The 23,546-nt window shown below is 41.3% G+C and overlaps 1 protein-coding gene across 7 annotated transcripts in view; it reads left to right on the forward strand.

Moving 5' to 3' along the window:
* pds5b (PDS5 cohesin associated factor B) overlaps nucleotides 1–23,546 on the forward strand; it is a 270,645-nt gene that overhangs the window by 87,900 nt on the left and 159,199 nt on the right. For all 7 annotated transcript variants that reach the window (XM_063054295.1, XM_063054288.1, XM_063054290.1 and 4 more), the window contains one exon: nucleotides 3,029–3,155. In XM_063054295.1, the coding sequence (XP_062910365.1) occupies nucleotides 3,029–3,155 (127 nt within the window). The remainder of the gene's footprint in view (nucleotides 1–3,028; nucleotides 3,156–23,546) is intronic.

Consider the following 23,546-nt stretch of genomic DNA (forward strand, 5'->3'; position numbering starts at 1 on the left):
CTATCTGTAGAACTGGTCCATCCAAATTAATGAATTCTTCAACAGACTTGCATTGTGTGGGTACTTGGATGTGAAGTACTTGACTGATGGGAAATTCTGTATTTAAACAGTGCTGTTTGCTTGTTATTGGAATGGCATTTAGCGTTCAAACTCAAAATCAGCTTGTTTCAGAAAATAGAAACTAAAAACAAAAGGCATATAATTAGTAAGGAATACTGGAAGGGAATGGGAAGAATGAGTGCAAAAATATGAACAAAAGGAGCCTAGCAGTGCTCACCAGAACATACTTCAATTTGTTGAGGCCCTTCGTTGGTCGGGGTCAACCATGGATATTGCTTCCTAGCTGTCTGTGATATGCAAGGCAGGGCAGTACGATATGGAGAGCAAGCTGTTGCCATGCAGCAGACTCCCCCTCAACGCAGCTGATGAATCCAAAGGAATGGCAGAGATAGTTATAGTTTGGCACCAGTGGTGGTACAGTAGTTGCCAGTCAGCTTTGAACTCAACATAGGTCTGCCTTAGGGACTCACCTCCAGACTCCCTTGTTTATTCCCGAAACCTTCCCCATGAGTGGGTATAACTGCAAAGCAGTGGAGTTTTGAGATCAGAGTTTTCCTTCTTCTAGATGAGCTGCCAACCATGACTGACGAGCCCCAGCTGCCCAAACCAATTGGTTTTAAGTCTCCAGTAACCACTCCCCTCACCCCCCCCCTTGCCCCTTCTCCTATCAGTAGAAATGGTGCCACTAGGCTTAGTAGCTAAGCTATACATGAAGGCCAGGAGCTGGACTTGGTTGTCAGAGGCTATTTGAGAGGCACACCATTGGGAATATTTAATAGTTGGTGGGAGCTTATCTCCAATACTTCCCCCAGCTATGACAACCTTAAGAACTTCTTTACAAGAAATCTAATAAGTAACCTGGATCAACAAAAAGCAAAAACAATCTAACCACTACTGAAAAAGCAAAATGTGGATTCAAAAAGAACAGGAATAGCATGTCAGTATTCCTAATTTTATGCCTTTCAGTTGAGATGGATAAGAAGAATTGGAAATAGGGGTACAGTGTGTTTGGAAAGGAAAATTTACTGCAAGCATAGCATAGCAATGATTGTGAGCTGACTTAATAGTTTATGAATGTTCTTCATACCAGCATAGAGAAGGGATACAACAGGAAGGGATATCCCAAATCTATGCTGTTGTATGTGTAAGGGTGGGGAAGAGTGGTCCTATTAATGGTACTGGTGCCTCATGAAAAACAAGTAGAGCCACGGGTGTCGCTGTGTATAAGCCACATTTGATTCGGTACAGTGTCTCTCTTTGTATCTGTTAGCTTCAACTGTGTTTATTATATGTACAATGCCAACTGTATTGCCTATCTGAACACACTGTTAACACATCAAAATTACTACTTGTTTATACTCTTGATGTACTGTATATGTGCAAATGATTGTTAATATTAATCATTATTTCTGATAGCTTTTATACCCATTGTGCAATTTCACTTGATTCAGATCATTCATATGTAACAAACAAATTCTGTTTCTACAGGTAATCCACGAGTCAATTTTGTCTGACATAGTCAACCTTTCGCTATATCTCAGGTCTTCTAGTCTGAACATTCTAGTAAATTTTCTTTGCACTTTTTAAATTTTATTGATATCTTTCCTGTAGGTAGGTGACTAGAACTGCACATAATACCCCAAATTAGGCCTCATCAATGTCTTGTACAACTTCAACATAACATCCCAACTCCTGTACTCATTACTTTGATATATGGAGGCTAATGTGCCAAAAGGATGGTGGGGAGAAGATGTGTCTCTTCCAAAGGAGGTAGAGGGGGCTTCTTCCTCCGCTAGCCTGCATTTTACCCTTGGGCAAGCTGTAGCACCTGCTTAGCCCCCGATCAGGGTAATGTGAAGCCACTGGAGCAGGTGGTGGATGGTTGTAGGAGCAGTTGGTTATGCGACCACTGACACTAGGCAGACAGTTTCTGAAGAGTATTGATAATGGCTGGGTTCACCTGTCCTATGCAATGGCAAATGACTGCTATAGAAAAATTTGCCAAGGACCATCATGGTCATGGAAGGACCATGGTTGCCCACATCATATGTCATGGCACATAATGAACAAATGTGCCAAAACTCTTCCCATGACCCTATCTACCTGTGATGCCTCTTTCAAGGAATTGTGATTCTGTATTCCCAGTGTCCTACCATTCACCGCATTGTTTCTTTTCCCAAAGAGACAGAGTGAGGAGAATAATTCTTCAATTCATAGAAACAATGTATGTGTATTGGATTTTTGTGTTTTATAATATTGTAGGAGCTTTTACATATGTAGGTATGACCAAAAGCTGGGTGTTCATAACTGGGGTATGGCCTATATCCTGTTTCTGAGCACCTAACGTTTACATTCCACCCTGCATCTAAAGGATATTGAAAGATTATGGCCAATGCCCCCAGAAATTTAATGGTTTGCTTATTTTGGCAACCTTAAGAAGCATTTTATCTGGACTTGGTGACTTAACTATCTTAAGCATACCTCCGTCAATTCTTAGCCTCTGCAGTAATGGAACTACCTGCTTTACACCTTTTCTTATATGATACAGGTGGATGGCACTGCAGGTTTAAAATCTTATTGATAACGATAAATTTAACTTATTTATAGGCAGACCATTAATGTTTCTTGTTCAGGTTAGAAATATAGCAAAAATATAGAGGTAGCATGTGATCACTGAAGAAGCAGATTTGAAAGCAGGAGTTTAAGGAGCTAGTGAAAGTATGTCCTACTGAACCATTTTCTTGGAATGCATACAATCTTGGGAATCGTATGTACTTGCCTTCTGAAAGGAAGATGATGCTGAGCCCCTGTGTTGAATTGCTGCAGTCTACGCAGTGTGATGCTGTTGAATTGGGGAGTTCTGTATTTAGATCTTGTTTAATGACAGTTTATGCTGAAGTCATAAATCTTGATAAATTCTTCATTAACTACATTAAATCTGATTCTTTTCTTTTTGAATACTTTGTAGCAATGGCCATAACCAAAAAGTTCACATGCACATGGTGGATTTGATGAGTTCCATTGTTTGTGAGGGAGACACTGTTTCTCAGGAACTTTTGGATACTGTTCTTGTCAACCTTGTGCCAGCTCATAAAGTAAGTAAGCAATATTATTTTAAAGATTGCAAAATAGTAAAAATACTTCTTGAATTCAAGGATAAGTTAAACTTAGAACACAAACATGAGGAAATCTGCAGATGCTGGAAATTCAAGCAACACACACAAAATGGTGGTGGAACGCAGCAGGCCAGACAGCATCCATAGGAAGAAGCACAGTCGACGTTTCGGTCCGAGACATCGATTGTGTTTCTGGCTATGGATGCTGTCTGGCCTGCTGTGTTCCACCAGCATTTTGTGTGTTAAACTTAGAACAGATTGTTTTGATTGTCTAGGCAAATTACATTTTCAATGAGAATTTATAACAAGAAAAATCATTTGAAATATGCATTTTACTATCTTAAAGTTAATGTACTGTATTAATCTTACAATGACTTGCCTTTTAGATTGAAACCTTTAATTTGATAATCGTTTTACATCAGTTGTGAGCTCAGTAAATTTAAAATGCTATTAATAACATAATGGAATAATATTTGATGAAACTTGCTCTGTAGTTCATGTGTATGTGTGGTTCATTATTTTCCTTCTGAAATTCAATAACTTTCTAATATTATGTACACAATGCCAAAATTCTACATCAGGGTTTCTTTCCATTTTTTTAATGCCAGGTTCCCCTTTGTTAGTCTGGTGAAGCTTATAAACCCTTTCTCAGAATAATGTATTTAAATATATAAAGTAAAATGCATAGGATTACAAAAGTAACCAATTATATTGAAACGCAGTTATAAAAATATTTAAAGAACTAATTTGTGAAAAAGGTGATTTAGTAACACATTAAATAACAAGTATACATTTAAAGTATAAGCAAGTTAAAGTTAGGCTGTTGTTGCTTGGCTTGAATAAGAACTTTAACTGTGCGGTGGTCTTTGACAAAGCAACACAAATGTCATGTGGGACATCCAGCCAATTTTGATTTTTTTGTTTTAATCATTAAGTGTTGAAAGTCTTGACTTGCAAAGATATGTTGTTGCTTCCATAGCTTGCTTTACAAGGTGAGGATAGGCTTCTCTCATGGAACACCAGAATTCTCCAAGGCTTTTTGAGTTAAACCCCAGTTGTTGTAAGTTTTTTTTTGTCCTAAGACCAATGAGTTCATCTTTGGCGAGATCAATATCTTCAATACAGTTTATATCAGAAAGAAAAGGATTGCAGATCCTTGTTTCAACTTTAACGGCATCAAGATGGAAATAACTTTTGAAAGAGTTTTGAAGTGTTTCCAGGTGTTTGCAGATGTCTCCCTTCAAAGAAATTGACAGAGAAGTTTGTATCTGAGCTCCATCTTGGTAAAGCACTTCCTTCAGCATTTGAAAGTTTGCGAAGGTGTCAGCCATATCTTCTTCCATATCGGCAGCTCAGCCAAGAAAGCTTGAAAATTTTCAATAGCATTCATAATGGTGATTTCAGGACTTGGCAATGAAAGCTTTATTTCATTCATTTTGTTAAAATTATCTGTCAGGCAAGCCAATCCATGGATACAGTCCTTTTTTTCCCAAACTGTTCCAAGAGTGGATTTTCTTTTTCTTTCAGGCAAAGTGAAACTTCTGTCCTAAGTTCAGACAAGTGCTTCAAGACTTGTCCTCTTGAAAGCCAGTAGACTTCTGTGTGGGAAAGAAGCACTTCATGTTTTGCACCCATTTGTTGACAAAGTCTTTCAAAATGTGATTATTCAGAGATCTGTTCTAATAAAATTGATGATTTTTATGACTGTTGACAAAACTTCTTTCAGTGTTGTTGGAAGAGTCTTTGTTCTTACATGGATATACACTGGCAACATTGAGTGACAATGTGAGGGGCTTCCTTTTTTCCTAAAGTAGCAAAACTAGATGTATTACCAAGCATCACAGAAGCTCTATCAATGCAAAGACTATGAAGTTTTTCTTTCCAGTCAATTTTGTTTGGCAAAAAACTTTTTACCATGTTCAGAATAACGGCCTTTGTAGTTTCCAAAAGGGACTCTCAAAATGAGTATTAAAAGTCTTAAAAGCTGAAGAGTAGATTTAAAAGGTGGGGGGGGGCGAGGGGAGAGAGAAACACCAGGTGATAAGTGAAATCTGGAGGGGGAGGGATAAAGTAAGTAGCTGGGAAGTTGATTGGTGAAATAGACAGAAGGTCATGAAAGAAAGAAAAAGCGGGGAGGAACAGCAGATGGAGGCAATGGGTGGCCAAGGAGGTGGTGAGACAGGGAAAAGGGGATGGGAAATGGTGAAGGAAGGGGGGTTGGGGGACATTACCTGAAGTTTGAGAAATTGATGTTCATACCATCAGGTTGGAGGCTACCCAAACAGAATATAGGGTGTTGTTCCTCCAACCTAAGTGTGGCTTCATCATGACAGTGGAGGAGGCCATGGATGGACATCGGAATGGAAAATGGTTAGCCCCTGGGAGATCTCACTTGCTCTGGTAGATGGAGTGTAGATACTACGCGAAGCAGTCCCCCAATCTACGTCAGGTGTCACCAATATACAGGAGGCCGCACCGAGCATAGTAAATGACCCCAACAGACTCACTGGTGAAGTGTTGTCTCATCTGGAAGTACAGTTGAAGGCCCTGAATGGTAATGAGGGAGTAGGTGTAGGGGCAGGTGTAGCACTTGTTCTGTTTGCAAGGATAAGTGCCAGGAGGGAGATCAGTGGAGAGGGTCGAATGGACAAGTGAGTTGTGTAGGGAGCGATCCCTGCGGAAAGCAGAAAGTGGGGGGGGGGGTGGTGAGGAAGAAAAGATGTGAAGATGTGCTTGGTGGTGGGATCTCGTTGGAGGTATAGAAATTTTGGAGAGTTATGTGCTGGGGAGGAGGTAGGTGAGGATGAGAGGAACCCTATCCCTGGTAGGGTGGCGGGAGGATGGGGTAAGAGCAGAATTGCGTGAAATGTTGTTGAGGGCAGTGTTGATGGAGGAGGAAAGGAAGCCCCTTTCTTTGAAAAAGGAAAGCGTGTGCATTTTGAAAACAAACAAGGAGCTGAGTACGTTGAGCGATGTCTGTAGTTTCATCCAGTTGCATACTGAATGGGAATTGCAAGGCTGCCAATTCCTCAATAACCTGCTTCAAAATGTTAAAAGAAATATCAACTATTGTAGAACGTTTCACAGTTCCACTTCCAGTTTTTCCCCTCTGTTCCAGTCCACAAACCAGCTCGATCATTTTCAGTTCACATGGCTTTACAAAAGTCTCTCTAGTAGGATGGGGCTTCTTGGCTGATTTATTATCCCCCTCAATCCTATTGTCATACCTGATTCCCAAAGCCTTTAACATCCTGACTAATCAAGAACCTATGAACCTCGGCTTTGTAGTGATGTACCAACATTTTCTGCACAATTGGATGCTTTTATTTAAATTAATCCCTGTATTTTGATTTCATTGTGTTTCTTTGTTCCACTGTGAATTCCCGCAGGAAAACGAATCTCAGGGTAGCACATAGTGACAAATAATACTTTGATAATAAATTTACTTTGAACTTTGAATTTTAAATGAAGTACGCAAAGGGAACTCCACTTAGGTGGAGTGGAGTACCAGGAATGGAGTTCCAGTGAGATGGAATGAAGCACAGGCAGAGGACCCCAGTGAGTTGGAGTGGGTTGCAAGAAATGGGTAGGGTTTCAGTAAACTAGAATGATGTATGGAAAGTGGACCCATTGTGTTGGAATGGAGTGTAGGAAATGGGGTCCCAGTGAGTTGGAATGGAGTGTGGGGTCCTGTGGCTATCCATTAGGTGGCACTTAACTGCAGTATCAAAACCTATATGTTAGATGTTTCAGTAATAGTCATGACAAGTTGTGTCTTATTCATTAGAATAGAGTTTGGGATACGGAGCATTGGAGAGTCGGAACAAGCACAGGAACCATTACCTAGTCAGCCAGACGCTGACCATTGAGATTTCCAAATGGCCAGTTCATGGATTAGCAACTTTTACAACAGATGGATCATATGGACTTGAATTGGATTTTGCAGACAAAGGGGCCTCCTCCTTTGTGATATTGGATGCTTCAAAAAGAGGTTTTTTAGAAATGGCAAATCCAAATTTTGGAGGTGTCCCAACTTGTTAGAATTGAACTTTCTTTGTGTAAAAACTCCCTTATCTCTAGGTGTATCTTCAGGATGAACAGCTGTGAGGTGCTCTTTCAGTTTTGCTGGTTAATACTTCAGTTCGCAAGAACTTTTCTGCACCAGAAATACTGGCTTTTGTGTCTTGTCATGTCCATCAATGCAAGTGAAACAGTATAATACTTAGTTTTCATCATATTTTCTTTCCTTCGACATTTCAACTTAAATTGTGTCTGCAAAAAATATAAAATAAATCTAAAATGAAATATTTGATTCAATTGATAATTTTTTAAACTCAATATTTGTAACTCAGTATGGTTTTCAAGTAATTTGTTTGATAAATATACAAAGAAATAAGTAACTTGTGTGTTAATTAAGTGAAGTGTCAGATGTCTATCTGAGTAACTAAAAGCCATTAAAACTATTAAAACTTTGGATACATTGTAAAACCTGCCTTATTTTACTTAGATGGTACAAGTTTCCCCTGCCATCTGAAGGTAGAGCGTTCCTAGGAAACGGTTCGTAAGCCGGAATGTCGTAAAGCGAAGAAGCAATTACTATTTATTTATATGGGAAAAATTTGTGAGCGTTCCCAGACCCAAAAATAACCTACCAAATCATGCCAAATAACACATAAAACCAAAAATAACAGTAACATATAGTAAAAGCAGGAATGATATGATAAATACACAGCCTATATAAAGTAGAAATACTTCTCCACAACGATTGCCTGCACTGTTCTCCGTAGCAAAAATCTCACGCAAGCGCCGTTGGCAGAAAATCTCACGCAAGCACTCTCCAGTAACCTTTAAGCTATGAAGCTGCCAAATCATACCAAATAACACATAAAAATACACAGCCTATATAAAGTAGAAATAATGTATGTAGAGTGTAGTATCACTTACCGGAATTGGGACAGTGCCAAACACACTGATGATGGTGTGTTAGGCTGAGTCGGAGGTTGGGGTGGTGCAGTGGCCCCCAGCCTCCGGGCAGCAAACCGATACTGATCTGTGAAGCGTGCAGGGATACAGCGGTAGCCGGGAGGCACCCAGCACATCTTTAAAAAAAAAAGCTGAAATAAACAACCTAATTAATTAGGTGCCACCCGGCACGTAAATGTCGGCCCAGATCAGAGGCGATGCAATCGGCAATTGCCTCTGATCTGGGCTGACATTTACATGCTGGGCGGCACCTAATTAATTAGCTTGTTTATTTCGGTTTTTTTCTTAAAGACGTGCTGGGTGCCTCCCGCCTACCGCTGCATTCTCCGCAAATCGGTATCTGTCCGCGGCCCGGGGTTTGGGGTGGTGGGACACTGAGGTTTCGATTGTTATCCTTTCCTCTTCCAATTGCGTCAGCTCTTCATCTATCAGTTCTTGGTCATGGGATGCCAAAACCTCTTCAACATCATCTTCGTCAACCTCCACAAGCCAATCTCACTTTGTCCTTACTTCGTTCACCACAATTGAAACGCTTAATTATGTCTAGTTTTTTTTACGCTAAGTGTGACACCCTTACAAGTTCTTTTAGACTTTTCCGATACCTTACAACTCATCTTGCTAACGGCTGCTCGCATGCACGTGTTTAAGCAATGCTGGCGAAAATGCCGTTCCGAATCCAGGGGAGAGTGGCTGCTCAGGGCACGCGCTGCCTTTTTTCGCCCGCTGCTTTTTTTGTAACAGTGAAAACACCTTCTGTTAGCAAAAACAAGGAACTAATGTAAGTCTTTCGTAACAGTGAGGTTTCGTAAAGCGAACGTTCGAAAAGCGGGAGACACCTGTATACAAATTTCTTGAATAAGGATTACAGCTGTAGCTCAGGCATCGGGTCCTTCTTGGAATTTGGCTATTGTTGTGCATGTGGTCGCATAGTATTACAAAAGGCCATGCGGCATTACGGAGAGTTAAGAATTCTCATTTGAACTGTCCAGTTTTGCAAAATTTTAACAAACAATTAAAAATGACTCACCTTCTACACATAGATCAAGCAATTGTAGATGGGGAGTAATGGAGAGCAATGTAGATGTCTAGGTCACATGTGAGAAGACACGACTTCACCATTTAGTGGCTGAGCAACTACTAGGCACAGGGCTGCCTCATAGTTGATCAGCTGTGTTGCACAAATGTCTGCAGATAGGAAGACTACGATCAAAGTTTGATCTATTGGCAGGTCTAATAACTACCATAGTTTCAAAAGTGATGAATGATATTACGATAATTGTAAAAACTGTAGTGTGATGTGAAAATATCTGATTTGTACTGGTCACAATGTCACAGGTACTGCTAATACCACTATGATTTGTTGCCTACTACATACATAATTGAAGAAAATGCTAAATTTTAGAGGGCATTACAGCCCTCTGAGTCAACTCAGAAGGGAAGGAGGGAAAAGAGGAGAGCAGTAGTGATAGGGGATTCGATAGTTAGGGGGACAGATAAGAGGTTCTGTGGAGGAGATCGAGAATCCCGGATGGTCTGTTGCCTCCTAGGTGCCAAGGTCCGCGATATCTCGGATCGAGTTCTCGGTATTCTCAAGAGGGAGGGTGAGCAGCTGGATGTCGTGGTCCATGTAGGGATTAATGATGTGGGTAGGAAGAGTGAGGAGGTCCTGTTTAGGGAGTTAGGTGCCAAGTTAAAGGACAGGACCTCCAGGATAGCAGTCTCAGGATTGCTACCAGTGCCACGTGCAGGCGGGTTTAGAAATAGTAAGGTAGTGCAGATCAACACGTGGCTGAAGACATGGTGCAGGAGGGAGGGCTTCAGATTTATAGATAATTGGGCAGTTTTCCAGGGAAGGTGGGACCTGTTCCGGCAGAACGGTCTACATCTGAACTGGAGGGGGACAAATATTCTTGCAGGTAGGTTTGCTAGATAGGCTCCGGTGGATTGAAACTAGATACGGGGGAGGGGAAACAGAATGTAGGAACAGTTATAGGGGTGAAGGAAGAAAAAGAAAATAGTAAAGTTGTTTGCACCGTTAGTGATAAACAGAGTAAGAGGTGGAAAATTTCTTAAATGCATTTATTTTAATGCTAGGAGCATTATAAGAAAGGTGGATGAGCTTAAAGCATGGATTGATACCTGGAAGTATGATGTGGTAGCTATTAGTGAAACATGGTTACAGGAGGGGTGTGATTGGCAACTAAATATTCCTGGATTTAATTGCTTCAGGTGTGATAGAATTGGAGGGACAAGAGGGGAGGTGTTGCATTGCTTGTCAGAGAAAATATTACAACAGTGCTGTGGCAGGATAGATTAGAGGGCTCGTCTAGGGAGGCGATTTGTGTGGAATTGAGAAATGGGAAAGGTGTAGTAGCACTTATGATACACTTATAATACATTTATGGGGGTGTATTATAGACCACCAAATGGGGAGCGAGAATTGGAGGAGCAAATTTGTAAGGAGACAGCAGATATTTGTAGTAAGCACAAGGTTGTGATTGTGGGAGATTTTAATTTTTCACACATAGACTGGGAAGCCCATACAGTAAAAGGGCTGGATGGTTTGGAGTTTGTAAAATGTGTGCAGGATAGTCTTTTGCAGCAATACATAGAAGTACCAACTAGAGAAGGGGCAGTGTTGGATCTCTTGTTAGGGAGTGAGATAGGTCAGGTGACGGAGGTTTGTGTTGGGGAGCACTTCGGGTGCAGTGATCACAATGCTCTTAGTTTCAATATAATTATGGAGAAAGATAGGTCTGGACCCAGGGTTGAGATTTTTGATTGCAGAAAGGCTAACTTTGAGGAGATGCGAAAGGATTTAGAAGGAGTGGATTGGGACAATTTGTTTTATGGGAAGAATGTAATAGAGAAATGGAGGTAATTTAAAGGTGAAATGTTGAGGGTACAGAATCTCTTATGTTCCTGTTAGGTTGAAAGGAAAGGTTAAAAGTTTGAGCAAGCCATGGTTTTCAAGGGATATTGGAAATTTGGTTCGGAAAAAGAGAGATATCTACAATAAATATAGGCAGCATGGAGTAAATGAGGTGCTCGAAGAATATAAAGAATGTAAAAAGAATCTTAAGAAAGAAATTAGAAAAGCTAAAAGAAGATATGAGGTTGCTTTGGCAAGTAAGGTGAAAATAAATCCCAAGGGTTTCTACAGTTGTATTAATAGCAAAAGGATAGCGAAGGATAAAATTGGCCCCTTAGAGAATCAGAGTGGACAGCTATGTGTGGAGCCAAAAGAGATGGGGGAGATTCTGAACAATTTCTTTTCTTCGGTATTCACTAAGGAGAAGGATATTGAATCGTGTAAGATGAGGGAAACAGGGAAGTTATGGAAACTATGATGATTAAAGAAGAGGAAGTACTGGCACTTCTAAGGAATATAAAAGTGGATAAGTCTCCGGGTCCGGACAAGATATTCCCTAGGACCTTGAGGGAAGTTAGTGTGGAAATAGCAGGGGCTCTGACAGAAATATTTCAAATGTCATTAGAAACGGGGATGGTGCCAGAGGATTGGCGTATTGCTCATGTTGTTCCATTGTTTAAAAAGAGTTCTAAGAGTAAACCTAGCAATTATTGGCCTGTGAGTTTGACATCAGTGGTGGGTAAATTGATGGAAAGTATTCTTAGCGATGGTATATATAATTATCTGGATAGACAGGGTCTGATTAGGAACAGTCAACATGGATTTGTGCGTGGAAGGTCATGTTTGACAAATCTTATTGAATTTTTTTAAGAGGTTACCAGGAAAGTTGACGAGGGTAAAGTGGTGGATGTTGTCTATATAGTCATAGTCATACTTTATTGATCCTGGGGGAAATTGGTTTTCGTTACAGTTGCACCATAAATAATTAAATAGTAATATGTAAATTATGCCAGGAAATAAGTCCAGGACCAGCCTATTGGCTCAGGGTGTCTGACCCTCCAAGGGAGGAGTTGTAAAGTTTGATGGCCACAGGCAGGAATGACTTCCTATGACACTCTGTGTTGCATGGACTTCAGTAAGGCCTTTGACAAGGTTCCACACGGAAGGTTAGTTAGGAAGGTTCAATCGTTTGGTATTAATATTGAAGTAGTAAAATGAATTCAGCAGTGGCTGGATGGGAAACACCAGAGAGTAGTGGTGGATAACTGTTTGTCAGATTGGAGGCCGGTGACTAGTGGTGTGCCTCAGGGATCTGTACTGGGTCCAGTGTTGTTTGTCATATACATTAATGATCTGGATGATGGGGTGGTAAATTGGATAAGTATGCAGATGATACGAAGATAGGTGGAGTTGTGCATAATGAAGTAGGTTTTCAAAGCTTGCAGAGAGATTTATGCCAGTTAGAAGAGTGGGCTGAAAGATGGCAGATGGAGTTTAATGCTGATAAATGTGAGGTGCTATATTTTGGTAGGACTAATCAAAATAGGACATACATGGTAAATGGTAGGGCATTGATGAATGCAATAGAACAGAGGGATCTAGGAATAATGGTGCATAGTTCCCTGAAGGTGGAATCTCATGTGGATAGGGTGGTGAAGAAAGCTTTTGGTATGCTGGCCTTTATAAATCAGAGCATTGAGTATAGGAGTATAGTCCTGACGAAGCGCCTCGGCCTGAAACATCGACTGTACCTCTTCCTAGAGATGCTGCCTGGTCTGCTGCGTTCACCAGCAACTTTGATGTGTGTTGCTTGAATTTCCAGCATCTGCAGAATTCCTGTTGTTTGTGTTCATTGAGTATAGGAGTTGGGATGTAATGTTGAAATCGTACAAGGCATTGGTGAGGCCAAATTTGGAGTATTGTGTACAGTTCTGGTCACTGAATTATAGGAAAGATGTCAACAAAATAGAGAGAGTACAGAGAAGATTTAACAGAATGTTACCTGGGTTTCATCACCTAAGTTACAGAGAAAGGTTGAACAAGTTGGGTCTTTTTTCTTTGGAATGTAGAAGGTTGAGGGGGGACTTGATAGAGGTATTTGAAATTATGAGGAGGATAGATAGAGTTGACGTGGATAGGCTTTTTGCATTGATGGGGAGATTCAAACAAGATGACATGAGTTGAGAGTTAAAGGGCAAAAGTTTAGGGGTAACATGAGGGGGAACTTCTTTACTCAGAGAGTGGTAGCTGTGTGGAATGAGCTTCCAGCAGAAGTGGTTGAGGCAGGTTCGATGTTGTCGTTTAAAGTTAAATTGGACAGCTATATGGACAGGAAAGGAATGGAGGGTTATGGGCTGCGTGCAGGTCGGTGGGACTAGATGAGAGTAAGAATTCAGCATGGACTAGAAGGGCTGAGATGGCCTGTTTCCGTGATGTAATTGTTATATGGTTATATGGTTATATTGAAAATAAATATCTAAATTTTTTCCCATCAAAGTTCACGGACCCCAGGTTAAAACATTTGCTCTACATTAAAGTGATGTTATGTTTACTGGAATGTTTTTGCTATTAGAATCATTGGTGATTGCTATTTTTTCCTGTATTGATACAGTTTTAACATTGTGTCCACTTAAAGTGAAATAAAATTACACATCTTAAATGGTTTTACAAATTTGCCAGTTCCTGTGGTGATGTTAATTAATACAGCTATTCTGTCTATCTTCTACCAATTATGGCCCTCATATTAACTACATCTATTTGATTTAGTTCCATAATCTTTAGTAATATTGTCTAACAAAAATGTGGTAATAATCAGCTTAAAAATTTGGATTTGATTTAGCTATGAGCTGTTTTTGAAAGAGTGCCCTGGATATCAATTTTGAAGCTCTTGGGCATCAAACTTGACTTGGATTCCCTTTGTATTGTGGACTACACTCCATAAGAATGGCTCATTTTCCAGATTGTATAATCATGACCATTTCATTTGAATAACTTTAATTACTGTATTCCAGGGGATACAAGCACAATCTATGTAGAATCCCTTATTTTACCTTCCTTTTACTAAATTATTTTGTTAAATTTGTGATGTTTTGTACCCCTGTGAGTGCATTGTTTACATTGAATCTGGAAATACAGACCTGTGTTTTGTAGTTGGTAGTACAGTGATGCTTCTGGCTTTGAGGGAAGCTCAAATAAATTCTGCAAAGATCTGGTGATATCTTTCCAGCATGTGTTTTTGTTTTGTCCAATATTGGTTGATTTAGACATCACCATTTTAATGGAATCTTTTTTTTTCTTGGTCATGTTGATGTTACCACAGAGATTGTTAAATATTTTAATATAAAGGATTGAAGGAAATTGGCATTGAGGTAGAACAACATCTATGTTCTTATTGCAAAACAGACTTGGCACAAGGAGCTCAATGGCCCATTACAGTTTCCATTGCTCAGTTATTGCAAAATTGGAATGGTGTGTAGCATTTAAAAAAAAAAATATTAATCTGGAATTTCTGTGTTGTTGGCAGATTCAATTTCTATTGGCATCTGTAACTGCTCCTGATAAGGTAATGGTGATTAGCAGCAGTCAGTGTGGTGATTACAGGCAAATTGGAGATATACAGAAAGCAGTAGTTTGTAAAAGACAGTAGTGTAAACTATTTATATTTTACATAATTGAATTTTAGGTCAATACTCAGAGTCTAGACTGATATTACATTTATCATTATATTGTAATTTGTCCTCTACTTAGCCTATTGTCTTGTTTATTAATTATTGTACTGCCCTGCACTGTTTTGTGCACTTTATGTAGTCCTGTGCAGGTTTGTAGTCTGGTACAGTTTTAATGTTGTTTTACGTACTTTAGCGTTGCCTTGTGCTGTCTCACATAGTCTACTGTAGTTTTGTGTTTCATGTAGCACCAGGATCCTCGAGGAACGTTGTTTTCGTTTTTACTGTGTACTGTACCAGCAGCTTATGGTCGAAATGACAGTAAACTTAACTTGAGTTGGAAGCTCTGATTTTCAGATATGGCACTGTATTAGATACAGAGGCAGTAACTGTTCTATTTAATAAACCCCAAAATGTCAGTAACCTTAGCAGAATTAAGTGGCAGATGAATTTTAACATCAGATATCTAGACCACAAAAAGCAAATTGAATAAAAGACCAATATGGTACAAATGTATTCCAGCAGTATGGCAGGTCAGTAAAGCAATTAAAAATGGGAATTTATTTTTCCTGCTATAGAGTTTAAAAGAAATGACGCTTTTGCACAATTTTGGTGTCTATAAAAATGATACAGTGCTGGGGAAAATGCACAAATAATTTGTACATGTAAAGGATATAGGAGTATTGATTGTGAGAATAAGGGCTGTCTTCTTTAGAAAATAAAATTGTTCCACAAATTGGGAATGATTGGGACCTGTGCAGTGCAGGATTAGTGATTTTGCAGAATCACTGGTGGTTAGGTTAGGATTAAATAAATAATCACCTCCAACCCACTTAATGATCACCTCATCCTTGGATAATGAAGAAAAAAGAAATGACAAACACAAAGCAATTCTTTCACTAGTTCTGTACTGCTCTGCAGAGTCAGCTGCACGTAGTAGCTGCCTCATAAACTTGGCCTTCAAATAGTGTAATATACTATTGTCCTGTGTTTGAATTAATGATGAACAGTGAAGTGTCAGGTAAATACTGTGAACATCATTCTTTACCATGAGTTCTCCTTTTGGATGTGTAGTGCAGTTATCTGAAATCAGCTCTCTCACTTCTGGAACGAAGTAATGTTCAAACCATTATAATGTAGTGTCAGTATACTCTGTCCTTTTTTGTTGGCAAAATAAATTACTGGAAATTGCTTCATACCTTTGAAAGCTCTGGAATATAAACTCTTGCCAATTACTAACAACTTGCACTTGTGGGTTCTTGCATTGTTAGAGCACCCTAACACAGTGATGTGATCTTTTTGATATAACCGGTTGGTGATTTTGCATCCTTCTAGTGCAACGCCAATATAAGCATTGTAGACTTGCTCAGGAAAAATTTTCATCAGAAACTAACTTAGCAAACTCATCAACAAACTCAGCAGTTGTTTCCTTTCCTGCTGACCGTTTTTCGCCATACAATGCACGAAACTTTATGCCATGTCACTGCTTGAAATGCTGAAGCTACCTTCACTGTAATCACACTCATAATCCAGTCTCCTAATTCTTCATGAAATAATTTTACTTGTTCCTTCACCATCTCTCCTGACAGTTCTACATCTTCGCTGACGCAGATTTTAGACCATTTTGTGAGAGCTTTGTCTAGTTGTGAGCATATTACATTTGTTTTCCTTGTGCACATTTTTTTTTGATTCACTGACAGCAAAGAACTTGAGCAACTTTGTATTTCTTTACAGTTGAAGTCAGAAGTTTACATACATTTAGGTTGAAGTCATTAAAACTTATTGTTTAACCACTCCACAGATTTTATATTAGCAAACTATAGTTTTGGCAAGATGTTGAGGACATCTACTTTGTGCATGACACGAGTAATTTTTCCAACAATTGTTTACAGACAGATTATTTCACTTTTAATTGACTATATCACAATTCCAGTGGGTCAGAAGTTTACAAACAAAATCAAAAGAAATCAGCCGAGACCTCAGGAAAAAAAGAATTGTGGACCTCTACAAGTCTGGTTCACCCTTGGGAGCAATTTCCAAACGCCTGAAAGTACCACATTCATCTGTACAAACAATAGTACGCAAGTATAAACACCATGGGACCTCGCAGCTGTCATACCGCTCAGGAAAGAGACGCATTCTGTCTCCTAGAGATGAACGTACTTTGGCGCAAAAAGTGCAAATCAATCCCAGAACAACAGCAAAGGACCTTGTGAAGATGCTGGAGGAAACAGGTAGACAAGTATCTATATCCACAGTAAAAGAGTCCTATATCGACATAACCTGAAAGGCTGTTCAGCAAGGAAGAAGCCACTGCTCCAAAACCGCCATAAAAAAGCCAGACTACAGTTTGCAAGTGTAACGTTCCGTTATATTGGCTCGTATATGTCTAGGGGAAATCCCACCCAGCACCCGCCTCAACGCTCCCCACAGGGTCGCTTGCCGCCCGAATCAAGCCCAAACATCATCATCAGCCAGCACACCCAGTAAATTTTAACAAGTACACTTTATAGATATTACTAATTCTATGACATTAATATAAATTCGATACAGAAAGGGAAGTAATGGAAAAAAAAAGCGCCAACACTTATCAAAGTCCAAGTTCTTCGCGCACAACTGTTGGAGCTCAATCGAATCCGGACTACCACCCGAATCCTGTCGACTCACGGCTCGGGACCACCCGAAGTGATCGACCGGAGCCTCTCTGCACGTCTGCTGTCCTCCTCGTCTCTCCTCCGACTCCCAGTCAAAAACCCCGTTCCCAGTCATATGATACAGCATTATCATCCGAAAGCAAAATGGTACCTGACCACCCATTGGCTAATAGCACCCTGCTATCTCTAATAACCCAAGCAACTGTCTAGCTAGAGACTTTCTCAGCATTCCCCAGTATAACATAACAAAAGAAGCCATTTTAAATTTAACAAAAAAGAAAGACCCTGTACACTCTCCCCCCACCAATAAAAGTCATGCCCTCATGACGTTAACAGAGTTCACCAGTGCTCCTTGTAAAACACAAAACCCAACCCAGGTTCATAAAGCAGTGACATAACTTTCCAGGGCAGTAGAGATCACACCCTGTTCTCCCAGCGCTGTATAAGTTAGTCTCTCCGGGGGATGCCTACTCCTCTGAGGCCTCCAGACTTCCTCTGCGGACTCTCCCTGTTGAGACACCCCAGGTGACCCCCCCCCCCGGCCTATCTGTCGGACCCTCCCCTTCACTGGGACCCCTCAGCCCCTGTGAGCCCTCTGCCTCAGGTTCTGGCTCCACCCTCTCCTCCCCCAATCCCGGCTGTAACACAGGTGGCTCTGCAACAACCTCCCTCCGTTCCCCTAACTCAGTGATGGAAGGGCCAGGAGTCTCTTCTCCCGGCACCAGGGAATCAGCGAACGGAAACAGGTACCACACGTCCGAATCATCATCTTCTGATGACGTATCCCTTCTCGAGGGGGGGACCGGCCCCGTCTCCTTTGCAACGGGCTCTTCCCTAGCCCCCGCAGAGTCCTCGTACTAGCCGTAAACTCCCATTCGGGCTCTGGGTCTACCCACATCTCTCGACTCGGAGGCAACAGATGGTTCCGATGGAGTACCTTGACAGGCCCCTTCCCGTCCTCGGGTCTCACCCGGTAAACAGGGAGATTCGGCATCTGACTCTCCACCACATAGGGGGTGGCTGCCCAACGGTCCGCCAACTTGTGCTTACCAGGTAGTCCTAAATTCCGGATAAGGACTCGGTCTCCCGGCAATAGCTGGACGAACTTTACTTTCTGATCATACCTCTTCTTATTCTGCTGGTTCTGCTTGGTGGCTGCCGCCTCAGCCAACTCGTACGCCCTTTCGCCCTTTTCAACTCCTCCTCAATTCGGACACGTACTTCAGACATGGCTTCGAAGGTATTTCACCTGCTACCTGCCGCCTCTCTCCTCCCGGTACGCACCCCCCCCCCCCCCCCGGGGACCCCTTGGATTTCTCTGATCTCACCCCGGCTACCACCTCCTGAACTGCTGAAGACCGTCCCCGGGGGTCCGAGCCCCCTGGTCGGCCCGAAGCACTCTCCTCCGCCCGTACCTCTCTAATCAGCTGCCCGAATGATGGAGGGGGGCTCCACTTATATGACTGCCGGATACTCCAAGCCACTCTGTCATCCTCCCGGGAACCTCTACATATCTGGCTCATCCTTACTTCGCCACTTCGTCTGCCCTCACTACCCCTCGGCGCCGCAGCCCCGTAAGCTTCCCTTCCAGCCGGAAAATATATTCTGAGAACTTTTCCCCTCTTCTCTGCCCCATCTCTTGAAACTCCGCTAAATGTTGCCAGGGATCTCCTGACAGTCCAAACACTTCCTCCAAAGCGTCCAAACACTCCGACAGGGAAGCTGAAGGGCGTTCCGCTCTCAAATCGCGGACCACACGGGCCGCCCCGCCCCTTAAGCTTTCCACCAATCGCTGTCTCTTTTCCTCATCCGAAACTGGCCACACCTCTAACAACTGGGATGTATCCTCAACCCGGGTCTCGTATTCATCCTCCCCTTCTGGGGTTGGCCTGGCTCCCGAGAAAATTCTCAGCTTCGGGCGGAGCCACTCAACCCTTCTCGCCAGGGAGGTAATGGCAGCCGCTAACTCGGAGGTCTCAGCCCTAACTGGGGGACGGGGCCTGGCCAAACCTTCCCACTCCACACCTCCACCCCTGGCTACTGGCACCTTCCCTGGGGCCTCATCTAGCTCCTCCTCCGGCACCTCCTCACTTTCGTCCTCTGGGAAGGTGTGGAGACCCCACGGCCCTGCCTCCCCCTGGACGTGGACTGTCGCTGGTAGTTACAATGTCATGACGTCGGCACTCGTCCGCACCAACATCCAGCTGGACTCCAGTTCTTTCCCACACCTTCTAGCTATAAGTTCTACCTGCTCGATACCTTTAATCATACTCAACCCTCGCACTAGTACATCTGCCAGAGTGCGAAAATAGACCCCACTTAGCACGCACGCATGATTCACCGGTACCTCCTCCAATTCACACCAACTTACAATCTTATCTCGATCTATCTTCGCACCACTTAACGCGATGACTATTACAGCTTTACCGAAAATCTAAATCCAGGACGGTAGCCCCCACTTGTAACGTTCCGTTATATTGGCTGGTATATGTCTAGGGGAAATCCAGCCCAGCACCCGCCTCAACACTCCCCACAGGGTTGGTTGCCGCCCGAATCAAGCCCAAACATCAATCATCAGCCAGCACACCCAGTAAATTTTAACAAGTACACTTTATAGATATTACTAATTCTATGACATTAATATAAATTCGATACAGAAAGGGAAGTAATGGAAAAAAAAAGTGCCAACACTTATCAAAGTCCAAGTTCTTCGTGCGCAACCATTGGAGCTCAATCGAATCCGGACGACCACCCGAATCCTGTCGACTCACGGCTCGGGACCACCCGAAGTGATCGACTGGAGCCTCTCTGCACGTCCGCCATCCTCCTCGTCTCTCCTCTGACTCCCCGCCAAAACCCCGTCCACAGTCATATGATACAGCATGGTATCCGAAAACGAAACGATACATGACCCCCCATTGGTTAATAGCACCCCGCTATCTCTAATAACCCAAGCAACTGTCTAGCTAGAGACTTTCTCAGCATTCTCCAGTATAACATAACAAAAGAAACCATTTTAAATTTAACAAAAAAGAAAGACCCCGTACACAAGTGCACATGGGGACAAAGATCTTACTATTTGGAGAAATGTCCTCTGGTCTGATGAAACAAAAATTGAACTGTTTGGCCATAATAATCATCGTTATGTTTGGAGGAAAAAGGGTGAGGCTTGCAAGCCAAAGAACACCATCCCAACTGTGAAGCATAAGGGTGGCAGCAAGATGTTGTGGGGGTTCTTTGCTGCAGGCGGGACTGGTGCACTTCACAAAATAGATGGCATCATGAGGAAGGAAAATTATATGGATATATTGAAGCAACATCTCAAGACATCAGCCGGAAAGTTAAAGCTTGGTTGCAAATGGGTCTTCCAAATGGACAATGACCCCTAAGCATACCTCCAAAGTTGTGGCAAAATTGCTTAAGGACAACAAAGTCAAGATATTGGAGTGGCCATCACAAAGCCCTGACCTCAATCCGATAGAAAATTTGTGGGCAAAACTGAAAAAGCGTGTGCGAGCAAGGAGGCCTACAAACCTGACTCAGTTACACCAGTTCTGTCTGGAGGAATGGAACAAAATTCCAGCAACTTATTGTGTTACATGTCCATAGTTTTGTTTTTCTGGAAGTCCATAGTTTTGTTTACTGTGGGTGTCACATGTTCCCAGTTTCGTTTTACTGGGAGTCCACAGTGTTACCTTATGACATATGCCGATGGTATAAAAGAAATGTGGTCAGAGTGTTGAGAAGGAGTTGAAAGAAAGAGAGAGAGTGTGAACATTGCAGACCGAGCTATCCGGGAACAGCTCACGATCGAGAAGGGTAAATTCTAATGCTTACCTATACCCAAAGGATTGGGTTAATCAGCGGCATACTGTGCATTGTGGAGACATGTTTGTCCTTCATATGATCCATGGATGTGGATTTCGTGACAGTCACTTTGCAAAATTGCTCTTCATGAACTTTGGAACAGTATTCCTCGGCTGGGATCTTCGGTAACCGTTTCTTTGTTTGCTAGCCGTGGAATCTTTGGAATTCATCATGATCGCCTCGTCGCTGCACTGTGAATCCACAAGTCCTTCTCTCACCTATTTTGTGAATTACTGAGACTCTCTGAACTGCGACTTTAAGACTGTGCTTAAGTAAGATTTGTTAAGAACGGGTACTAAGTTTGACTGTAAGGGAGCATAACACTTAAAACTTCTGTTTAAGAAAGTAGTTTATTTAATGTTCTACATTTTTGAGTCAATGTAAATAAATATTAAACCCGACTCAATTTGTCACTCTTGCTGCTTGTATGTTACGAAATCATAACAATTGTGAGAAGTTTACAGAAGGTGACCGAAAACGTTTGACCCAAGTTAAACAATTTAAAGGCAGTGCTACCAAATACTAACAAAGTGTATGTAAACTTCTAACCCAGTGGGAAGTGATGAAAGAAATAAAAGCTGAAATAAATCATTCTCTCTACTATTATTCTGACATTTCACGTTAAAATTTAGTAGTGATCCTAACTGACCTAAGACCGGGAATGCTTTCTCCGATTAAATGTCAAGAATTGTGAAAAACTGAGTTTAAATGTGTTTGGCTAAGGTGTTTGTAAACTTCTGACTTCAACTGTGTATCATAAACTGTGGAAGACCCTGAGTTATACAAGTGACTTTTTCAGAACTTCCACCTTATCTTGTATAGATAACATGTTTGCGCTTTACACCATGAGAAGCATTTTCTTTATTCAATAAAGACATGACTGTGGCTAGATAAGCACAGGTTATAAAAATAAATGCAGAATAGCACAGAAGAACAACTTGCTTCTTTTAAAGACCGTGCCAACAGCTGATGCCACAACCATGCACTCTGATTTTTAATTAATTCAATCTCTTGTTTAGAAAATGCCCCTAATATTTGACCTTGGGCTAATAAAGCTATCATTTCCTCATTTATCTAGACTGTTAACATTAAGGTAATATTCCGTCTGTCTCAATTTAACTGACTTTATACTATTGTTGGGATATTAAATGCTTTTTATTGTAAATATTATAGAATCTAAATTTGTATTATGGAAAACTCATGAAGTAAATATTCTAAACCGAGATATTGATGTGTATAATGTTGATTACTAAAATGTGCATGGTGAAAGATAATTCTGCATGAAGTTCTTTGGCATCTTAGTTTGGTGCCTCAGTGAAATTGGACATAATCCAGCACTAACTTCTGAGGATATTAAAATATGAACTGTGTAGGTAGCCCCATAAAAACAGTAAGAACAGAGAAGTAGCAGGATACCCATCTAAAGGATTAAAATATCATTATTTCATTAAGGCACTAATACTATCCGCCAGCTATTTATGTCCATGTACTTCTGGAAAGTCTTGAAATATGTTATTTAATTGGAATAAAATAACTTTCACTTTGCTTGATAACATTATTGGTGCATCACTTATAGACATGTGATTAACTTATAAAGTGATAAGGAGGTACTCTGATAACCCATTGCTACTGATATTGTGATCAATTTTTGTTTTTCTTTTGGCCATGGTGTTCATTTGCTGTGGCAAGAATAGGAGAACTTAAAAGAGCTGTTGGATAGGTGTTAATGAAAGAAGCAGAACACTTGGATGTAGTTGTTGATATAAAGGCCATTCAAGTAGTGCACATTTTAATTAAAACAACATTTGTGGATTTTCCCCCTATAACTGAGTATGTTAGAAAGGTGTTAACATCTGAAAATAAGCAAACAGCAGAAACCAGATTGCTTGCTTATTATACAGTAAGTCCCCGGGTTAAGAACATCCGACTTACGGACAACTCGTACTTACGAAAGGACTGCCATAAAGCCGAGTATATTAAAAATTTGAAAACATTGCGTGGCTTCAGCGGTTCGTCGGCTCGAGGAAGGAGAACGCCGTCCGCTATTTTAAGTCAGATCACGTTGCCATTAACACTGTGTTGAGTGGGTAACTTTTTATTTGGCTTAAATTTTTCTCTTATTTACCCTTGTAACCATGCCTCCAAAGCGTAAATCCGATGCAAGTGCTGGTGATGAATCAAAGAAAAGGAAAATGATCACGATTGAAAATAAAGTGGAAATAATAAAACGATCAGAAAGAGGTGAAACGCCATCAGTCATTGGAAAAGGGTTAGGCTACCGTCGGTCAATGATTGGAACAATTTTAAAGGATAAAGTGAGAATAATGGA

This window comes from Mobula hypostoma, chromosome 7, assembly GCF_963921235.1.
Source record: "Mobula hypostoma chromosome 7, sMobHyp1.1, whole genome shotgun sequence".
NCBI lineage: Eukaryota > Metazoa > Chordata > Chondrichthyes > Myliobatiformes > Myliobatidae > Mobula > Mobula hypostoma.